This window comes from Ascidia mentula, chromosome 2 (genome assembly GCF_947561715.1).
Source record: "Ascidia mentula chromosome 2, kaAscMent1.1, whole genome shotgun sequence".
Taxonomy (NCBI): domain Eukaryota; kingdom Metazoa; phylum Chordata; class Ascidiacea; order Phlebobranchia; family Ascidiidae; genus Ascidia; species Ascidia mentula.
In genome coordinates, this window is record NC_138567.1 from 1,542,587 (window position 1) to 1,552,831 (window position 10,245).

The following is a 10,245-nucleotide window of genomic DNA, read 5'->3' on the forward strand; positions in this document are numbered from 1 at the left end:
TTCGTCATTGTCAATTTCTGGAAATGCTTGAAAAAATCATGAATTTTTACTGTATTTCCTGTTCCAGATTACAACATACGTCACAGAATTAACATCCGTCTTCTTCCTCCTGCTCACCGCAATCATCCTGCTCTGTTTCAATGAGGGAGGGGACAGAATTTACATCCAGATAAGTTTGACGTCATCACTTCTGCTTCTTCACTGCGTCAACTTATTACACGATATTATTGTCTCGCATGATCAATCATGCATGGCGTTTATAGTGCTTAACCATTTCTTCTTGATTTGTTCAGGTGAAAATGTTACAGTAATAAAGTTCAAAAAATTTGCACAAACCTTTCTCACCATAGGAATGTGGTTTCTGATCGAGGGTATACGACTCTTCATGGCTACCTCCAATCCAATCGACTTCCAAGCCCAGGATTCAAAGGATCGACTCAAGTACTTCATGACCTTCGGATGGCTTCTTTCCGTCATCATTGTGGGAATATCCGCACCAACAGGATTCCACTTCGGCGTCTACATGAAACCACAGCCTTATTACGAGGCGTGCCACCAATATCAAAACAACACTTCACCAATTCCCAAGTACGACAGATGCTGGTTGGCTCCCAACACTCCGGTTTTCTACACTTCCGTCATCACTCCTCTTGCTGTCGTCCTTCTTATCAACCTCCTCATCATCGGGAAAACATCTTATATAGCATTAACCTCCCGAAGGATGCGGAACAGAAGAGATAACCCTGATCAGGAAGATGCAAAGAGAGCTGCAAAGACGTTCATTTTCCTCCTCTTGATGCTCGGTGGAACCTGGAGCTTGGCATTCTTCACTGGTGAGTTTCGATATTCTCAGCATTTCTTCGTGTGAATCTATTCCCCAAGTTTATGAGCGTGCTAAAAAAACGTAATCTTTTTCAGGAATTGGAAACGAAATCTCGAACGAGGTTTTCATGTACATTCACAGCTTGGTGAACGGGATGCAGGGATTCGTCTTATTCCTTATCTACTGCGTGTAACGTAATTTTACGTTACATAGCAACGTTTGCATTCTTGGAAATATGAACTATATGGTCACATAACAGCCAGTTTCGTCATCAACGTCCGGAATCTCTTTCCATGGGTTTTTTGTGTAAAGGCATTCTGTAGGTAGTCTTGTCCAGCATCTCATTTCAAAATGTATAGCAACGGTTGCTTTCTCACGTGATTTGATCTCGTTACTAGTTTCTACGCAACAGCTGTGTTTTTATGTGATTTCATTGGCCAGCTTAAATGTGTCGCCTTAGAGAAGTCCTTCATTGTTTTGTGTGAGAGTGCGTCTTTTGTTAACTGTTCGCTGACCGTTAGTTCTTGAATCGCCTTTCTTTCACGACACTTCGTTCGCTTTGTTTCTCTCCGGTTTTAAATAATGAAACTTTCCGTGTGCGTTTAGCTGAGGCGGAGCGGGGCAGTGCAGCGGTACTGTGCTCTCCTCAGTTCGTAAATTCACTTAGTTTGGCGTTGGTATAATTGCGCATGTTAATTTCGTATCCAAAATTGTTCGTGGTAAATAAATATTGGTGTAGTGTTTGCATCGAGAGTTAAGTAAAGTCAGGTTAGGAAAACACAACAATTAGAACTCACGTGCGATCTAATGTCAAATGCGCTAATCAAATAGGATTCCCATCGATCATAAATAATATTGTTAAGACCAAATTCGAGACTCATATTTGACATAATAGGTCGCAACACTGCGTCATGGATGACGTCATCAGAAACCGCTTCCTTCCCGACAAGAAGAAACCGAAACGTGATGATAGAAGTGGAGGAAACGGTGCAATGGAAGATATGTGTGTGCGTGAGGAGGTGATGCAACGTATTAACAATGAGTAGAGTGGATTTGAGTGGGAAATATCGTCTTTGCTCAACACTGAGTATTTGTGTCTTTCCAACTTGTACCAATATATTTGTGCTACAAGTTTTCCAAGTTCTGATGTAAGTTTGTTATAGTGAGGATTGTATCAAACGTTTGTTCAAGCTTGAATTCTGAGACGTTTTAGTCATTGACTTGTGTGTTCGTTTAAATTTCATATCCTGTGTTCAGGGTTCTCCGAGATTCTGTGTATGTTTTGTATGGTTGACTTTTTTGAAGATATAAGTTGTTGTCATGAAAGGTGATACAACGTATTAACAATGAGTAGAGTTGATATGAGTGGTATTTTGTCGGTTCCATGAATGTTAGTTTGTTTGCATAAAACTTTTATGCATTTGTTCGCAATCAGATATTTTCGGAATGTTGTGCACCTTGAAAACCTTTAATGCAAAGTGCTCTAAAAATGACACACTTGGAACCCAGCAAAATTTTGATAGAATCAGAAAAAAGATTGTCTCCTTGTATCTCAATTTAATTCAATGCATTCGCATATTTTACATTGGTTTTACCATTTGTTGCTCCATCTCACTGGTAGACAGAGTAGTCGCACGCAAATGAACGCTGATGCTCCCTCCACAAATTTGTGGTAATTATTCCGGATTTCTTCCATAGAACGCGAGTAAAGCGAGTTTACAATTCTCGTCTTCTTGTTATTAACGCGCATGACGAACGCTTGTCGCGTTTTGTCGGAACAATTTCTACTATCACAGTTTATGACAACATGATGACGTAAACGAAATGAACCCGATTGCCAATGTTTGAAAATTTGATAATGTTGGTGGTAACTTGGTCGCAGTTGCTTTGTTATATTATGCTGGGTTGTTGATCATTTTATTGTGTTTTCCGCATGAATATTTATAAAATGGGTAAATTATACATGTTGCTTGAAAATAATAACAGCTAATACCAACCAACTACCTACATATGGTTTTTGGCAGCTCTTGACAATATGTGTGTTTGTTGGCTAAAGACGGTTGTTTTCGCTGCAACTAAAATAAATCCAGTGGGTTTGTGATGACGAAATATCAGCGCGCGTCATCTCTTTCGATCACAAACTGAAGAGCAAAGAACTGAGACCATCTGGAAGTGATAAAGGTGGAAATGTTGAAAACATCGGAGCAGCCATGAAAGTTTTCCTCATGCTCTTCCTTGTTCTGGGGGTTCCCCACATCTTTGCGTTCATTATTACAGGTTTCCCATAAAACTTATTATGCATAAACTTTCTTAAATCAACAACCAGACACTTGTCTCAATCTATAACTTTACCACAGTAAGTGATTTACAAAAGAAATTTACATATCTAATCCAGAAATTATGAGATTAACAAAACGTTCTTGGCTTTTTTCATTTATCAAAGCTTTAATATTCTATAGCTGGTTTGTTAAAAACATTTAGAATTCTATGAACCAGACATTCGAAAGTGTTGGTTGTATTTTTTTTTTATACCATTGGTGGCATAAAAAAGTAGTTTTCTTATTCTAGGGGGAGGCGAGTTTAAAACTTAACATGACGCAATAACAGAGGGTGCCTGACAAAGCACGCTGGTGATAAACGAAAATCAAGATTCAAAAAAACCTTTTCTTCAAATACACCTTATGTTCGGTATTGTAACGTATTCTAGGAAGTGTCGCAACTTTCTACAATCCGTAACACAATATTTTTATATCCACATATTTTACTGTTACAACCCCAACAACCATTGCAGTCACAACAACACCGCCGAAAACACCATCCGTAAAGACGCCACGCATGACGGCTCCCTCACTTTCATCTCCAACCGCTTCTGCAGTGACGTCAAGCCCTAATGGAAACTGCACAGCGACTAAAATAACCCCAGCAAGTCAACCAATGACAGACAGTAAACCAACCGTGCAACCAAACAACCAGATGACCACCATTAAACCAATCTCCGACCAGAAGTTGAAGGAAATTGTCAACTCGTCCAACGCAGTGGAAATCTCCTTACTCAACTTGAAACAAGTGAAAACGAAACCATCATCATCAAAAACGCCACATGTAGAGAAAAAGCGACTCTTTCCAATACTTGTTTCAGTGGGTTGACACGAGTTGGAACAGGGGATGAGGCGAATCGATTTTAACAAGTTATTTTGCGTCTTGTCTTTGACACATTGGTCTCGTCGTAACCATAGCAACGTTGACGTCGATGCGGAAGAAAGTTCGCAGTGGTCGAACCGTTGTGCAGATAAACCTCACAACTCGCTGTTGTGTTTTTACGTGCTCAATATCGTCAACGAGTGGGCGCTAGAGAGCAAGGAAGCTTGTGTGTTTGTGACGTTGGCGACATACTGCATCAATGTTTACATAAAATCCTGCATATGTGCCGGAAAATGGAATTAAACGAGCCGCCGTAACGTTCTCAACGTATCAAAAGATACCAAACTTTTGACTGCACGTTAGTTTATAATGACTTGTTAAAAAAAATTTTTACCCTCTTTTTTCCAGGAATTTGGATGTTGCTGGAAGGTCTGACTCTCTACATAAAAACCACCGACCGAATTCTTTCCATGAACAAAAAAAGTCCCAGAAAAATCGCACTTGGCAAGCTCCTCCTAGGTTGGGGAAATCCCCTGCTTATCGTGGGTCTCTCGGCGGCGATTGGATTTCCCACCGGACGTTACATGGACGAAAGTCAATCACAGCAGTACCGGGAATATCTTTGCTGCTGGGTGGGAAACGATTACAACCCTCTGTTCGCGTCTGTGTTCATTCCAATCGCCATCAGAAAAAAATTGCATGGCAGAATTGTTTTGTGTTGATTGTGTTTGGATTTTATTTTTCATATCCACATTTTAGCACTTACCGCAACGAAATGTTGAACTTCGGTTTGAAACATAGATTTATTTTCATAGAAATACGCACTTCTCTGTGTTATCGACAAATATTCCTAACCATTATTAGGAACAAAAGTCTTTACAACGGATGTTAAATGAATTTGCGAATGTTTCGATTGTAAATCATTGTCAATGCGAAATGCGAGTAACGCTATATCGGTTTGCACATTTAAATACGCCCATCACATCAAACTTATATTTAATAAAAGTTCGTAAAGTTTTCGACAACTCATCACTTCGACGAATATTTGCGGCTGTTTCAAATCTTGAGAATTCCGCACTTTCTTATTTCTGTGATATATGTGTATTAATAAAGTTGTGATCATTTAACGCAATGCGGATTGATACGTTATCCTGCACAGCGTTCGAAGATATTGTTCCTTTTATCATGTTTCTGTCAACTTTTCTGTGCATTTTTGCAATACATTTACCTTTGTAATGTGCAGAGTGTGCAGAAAGGTAGTGACAAGTCATAGCGGTTCACAGAGGTGGTTTTTCGTGTAATAGATTGAACTTTACTGCGATTTGCAATGAAATATGGTGGCTTTATTTCCAAAACACTACGGTGATTCGAAATGTCACCGAGAGTGCTTCCGTCAAAAACGCGACTCGAAAATGTATCAATGCGAGGTAAAAGAAGCGGATTTGAGTGGAGAAATGACGAAAACACGCGCGATGTTCCTTTCGCGTCATCAACATTCCAGTTAAATTTTCAACGCAACGAGACAGAAGCCACACGATATAACACAATTACTGAATGAATACACAGTGAATTGCGACAAAGGATTCAGTTTGAAGCCTGAGGTTGGTTTTGCACAGGAGGTGTGATATGCAAGGAGCGGTAGTGTTGGTCCCCTTCTGCAGTTGCTTATTGTTAAGAACAGTGGTTTTAAGCTTTCTTGAACTGGTGACTCATTCATAATCTACGTAATACGATAATTCGTTATTTATCACTGCAAACAGCGAGAAGGTTACGCAGTTTATTATAGAAACAAAATTATTCCAAAGCCTCCAAGTAAGCGTGCGACAACCAGAAACTTAAAACGGCGCACCATTGGGAGCCTCTGGTCAAACAAATCAAATAATTTATGAAATGATTTTAGGTGATTTGTACCATGGATATGCAATGAATTAAATGGAGAAAAATTTGTTTACTTAAGCAGACACTCATGTTATTATAATTCCACATTGGTTTTTTACAGCTTGCAATTATGTTCCCTCACTTGAGAATGAAGATGGTAAATCGTTATGTTCTACGTCACAAAATTCGTGACGTACTGCTGGTTCGTTACGTCACTGCTTTGGTTTTAATCTGTTCATTATTTGGTGGAGTTTTCACCCTCGATCCGTCGGATTACTGCGGTAAGTTCGTTTAAAAATTAAGTCGGTTTAAATTTCTGACGAAGTTTTCTTGAAACTGAAACTAAATCCTTCTTCGCATTTTTTATCAATTATTTTGAAAAAAGGTGGCATTATTTATATTTATTGGGTTAAAATAGAATTTTATTGTGTTTCAGGTCGTGGACCTAGAGATTGCGTCGTACTCCTGTGTGACTACAGCGGTGGTGGGACAACGTTTCCCTGTGGTAAGTATTAATTATTTTAAACCATTTTTATGAACTATTGACATGGAGCGAAAAAATGGGTTTACGAACAATATATGATAAGCAAATTGGAACCAATAATATCATTTGTCTAAGCTGCAGACAGCAGCAGTAAATATTTACTATTTTGCTGTGACACGGGGCCCGACGGCACTATTGGTTGAGCTTTGCTTGGCCATAGTGTTTCCACCTTGTTTTCTCCGTAAGGTTGCAGCTAGTTTTGTTGCCCAACGGATGACGGTGATTGTATAGTCACCACAAAGTGGAAGTCTTTGCTTGGCCGTTTGGTCAGCAGAGTCGTCTGATAGTCACACCAGCTGCACTGATGAGACCTTATAGGTCGAAACAGTGGCCATCTGTCCGCAGCTTTCACAAATGTATATCTAAGGTTTCAATATTTCGTGTATGCGCCACAAATGTGTGATGTTTTTATCGTTACATTAAAAAACGTGTGAGGTGAATCCGTAATATTTGACGCTGAGTAACAAAATAATCCGACAACGCTGTACATGCTGCTCACGTTTTGTTGATAAAACAATCAATATGTAGCTAGGAAAGCTATAGTTTGTTTGATAAAACGTTTTCAGATTGAAATGAAAAGTTCCTTTTAACATTTTCAGTTTTCGCTCCTCGAAACGAATCTCACAAAGTTTACAATGGATCTGGTGGGGCGTGTAAGTAAACTCTTGTCACGTTGTTGACGTTTAGTTTGGGTATTATGCTTGAACTACTTGGTTGTTGGTTAAGGCAGTTGTTGATTGATGGCGGTATGAACAAATTTGTGTGAAAATCGTCGGATGAGTCGAACTAACCGAGATTAATAAATCGAGGACGATTGCGCGACAAAGAACAGGAGTATCGTTTTTTCGTTTCGATAAAAAAGCAAAATAAGTGGTAATAAATGGTACGCGAAAATCGGATTTAGTCAGAAGGACTTATCTATGCATTGTTATAAATGCCGAGAACTAAAAATATACTCAAAACAAAGTATTCCATTGACCTCAATGGGAAAATAGCATCTAGACAGGGTTACGTACATTTCAAATTATTGCATTTTAGTCCACAATATTTGCGTGTGCCCCGTACAATAACGTAGCAGTGCTGCTTCGGTTTTGACGTGGATGAGTTGAGTTTATATAAACTATAAACGTTGTCGTTTCATTGCAGGGAATGACGTCAAAATACACAGACTAAATATAACAGGTAAATTATTTATTGAAACTTTGATCAGAATTTTCCCGATAAAAAACTCTCCCAATGTAGAACATACATGCACTGGTAATGGATGTTGTATGACTGCCATTAACAACGTCCTTCATTCACCTCCATCTCCTGTCAACGTATTTATGCAGTTCTTGACCGGAGGTAAGAGCAATTAGAGTTAAAATATTTCATATCTCTGTTCCTTAAAACACCCACAGACTTATGATGCAAATCATATGAAGTGTGCAAAGCACGAATTAATGTAAACAAATTTGATAATTATGTTCGTCGCGTTTAAGTTGAGGCAAAGTTTAAAATGGAAAGTTTCCCAGACATAATCCGCAATATGGAAAATTTATCCTCTCACAGAGTTTCTCACCAAATCTATTTCAAAAATATGTCACTAATGGTTCTACATTTCTTGCACTTAACATTGCAGTACTTGGTTATGCTGAATCACAGCTATGAATTTTTGTGGGAGGTTTTTCGGGCGACATCTGGCGCATAAACAAAGGATTTTATCTTATGTGTTTCATAACGCCTGGCATATCTTAGCATGATTGTTTCGAATGGATGGTTTTGGATGATTGTTACGTTATGGAGAACCTTACATTTATCTGCGAGTCAGATCCTGTCATCAAACCAACCTCTGGTTTAGCCCGAAAGTTGAATTGACTTGGATTGGAAAGTTATTTGATGTTAGTGGGTGCATGTACATATCAAAATGATATGAACTTCACCTTATGAGAGGCAGCAGGTTTGTCAAAACTAATTCAAATAAAACCAATTGCCGAAAACTCTGTTTTAAGGTGATTAGGCCAGATGACAATTTATATTTTTTATGTCAACAGCATTATTCTGATTAAAAGAAACTACCTAAACTATGTAAAAGCTGTAAGATATAATCTTGTCATGGTCAAATGTTTAACTTACCATCAGTTTCCTCCTATATATACCACTATATCTCTGGTAATATATCTTTCATAGACACAGATCTTGCCTGTAAAGCTGTGATAGTAACTAGAAATGTCACAAAAACTTCAGACAACGACCAAAATTTAATTCAAAAAAACGATGATGTTATGAATTCCCCCAATAAAATTTCTGATACCCACATCAAACTTCAATTTACAACGCCTAAACCTTGGACGTACAACCTATTTTCAAAGCTTGCGAGCGTGAGCTACATCAAAATGATTTCGCCGGCGTATACGCTCAGCGACAATTACTGGCGTATTACGCCGAGCGCTTGCAAGCCCGCGACATTTCGTGACCAAACGCTTACGCTTCCCAGCTTTCTCGCGAGCGTACGATCGCTGCAATGAAACAAACAAAGCGTGTTTGTGGACCCGGAACAAAAAATAAGCCTTTGTTTACGTCGGGAAAGTTTGTGGTATGATTTTAGAAAATAAACGGTAACATAAAATTGTAAGAAACATACACACCCTTTGATGACCTAAATATTCAAATGCTTTCTTCCCTTTCAACAAAAATTTCTGTTTTGGTTGAACAAAATTGCACTAACCGAACAAAAAAATGCGCATACATGGTGATTTCCCGCCCAAGCAACTTTCTACCATAAAAATATACTTGTGCATATGGTTGTCATTTAAGTCTATATAAGCTCATTACAACCTTTTTTGTATATGCGAGCAATTTTTACACACACCTTTTTTATTGTAAAGTCTGTTATAGTTGCAATAAAATATACCTAATGAGAAACAATGCTAACCCTTTATAATTGCAGGATCCATCCCCAGTGTTCCAGGTTCGGGATATACAATTTCCATACAAGGATATGAAAAGTGTAAGATACATTGGTTCATTAACATTAACTCTGGAATATATGCTCGATTATAGTGAAAGTAAAAATACTTAAACTTGTTGCAATGCAGTTTTGAAAACACAGTAGGGCGTACAATCAAAGCTTGGCATGTCACATTATCCGGTTTAAACAATATTTAAAACAACTTTTTGTTTTGTAACTAACCGCTCATAATAAAATTTATGTCGGGATTTGGGAATCTTAATCAAAATATCTTTACTTTATTCCTACTATTTAAAAAGATATGTTTTTTTTGTTTGTTAGTTTTTACATCAAGTTTAATTACAGGTTTTCCCAATGTCGATCCTCTACACTTATCAGCTTGGTTATCACATGATCCAACCACTTGCCTCAATCTATCACTTTACTGCAGTAAGTGAACTCTCAAAATACAAAAAATATACGGTCAAATTTTATTGAAGCAATTTTTGTTTTGGGTCTCCCATTAAAAAATATTACAGATTTTTCACTAAATTTGCAAACAACCAAAATCCCACTGACAACTCTACAATCACCGACAATTAACCAACCAACCACCATCCCAATAACAAACCAACTATCGACCACAACAAACACCAACTGGAATGAAATTATTCGTAGTGAGTACATATTTTCTAAAACGTGAACATCCTCAAAAAAATGTTTAAATATATTTATGGCTTGGTAAACCGTGGCACATACAAAAAACACCAAACAGCAGTTGAAACTGCAAACTAAGAAACTCAACATAACATTTGCTCAGGTTTGGAAAGTAATCTGATTTCTATACAACCGGCTAACCCAGATGATTTAACAAACATCGACCAACTTGTGGAGAATATCACCCGATTCTATCAAACTTCAAATATAATC

General features: G+C 38.0%; 1 protein-coding gene across 1 annotated transcript; it reads left to right on the top strand.

Annotated features, from left to right (window-relative positions):
• The first annotated feature begins 385 nt into the window (after positions 1 to 385).
• LOC145889081 (corticotropin-releasing factor receptor 1-like) lies at positions 386 to 1,016 on the top strand. The gene is made up of 2 exons (XM_082979964.1): positions 386 to 833; positions 919 to 1,016. The coding sequence occupies exons 1-2, from the start codon at positions 386 to 388 to the stop codon at positions 1,014 to 1,016; spliced, it is 546 nt and encodes a 181-aa protein (XP_082836090.1).
• The last annotated feature ends 9,229 nt before the right edge of the window (positions 1,017 to 10,245 follow it).

Coding starts and splice junctions, on each gene's coding strand:
- LOC145889081 (XM_082979964.1), top strand. CDS start 386: ATGGCTACCTCCAATCCAATCGACTTCCAAGCCCAGGATTCAAAGGAT. Junction 834..918: donor GAGCTTGGCATTCTTCACTG/GTGAGTTTCGAT, acceptor AATCTTTTTCAG/GAATTGGAAACGAAATCTCG.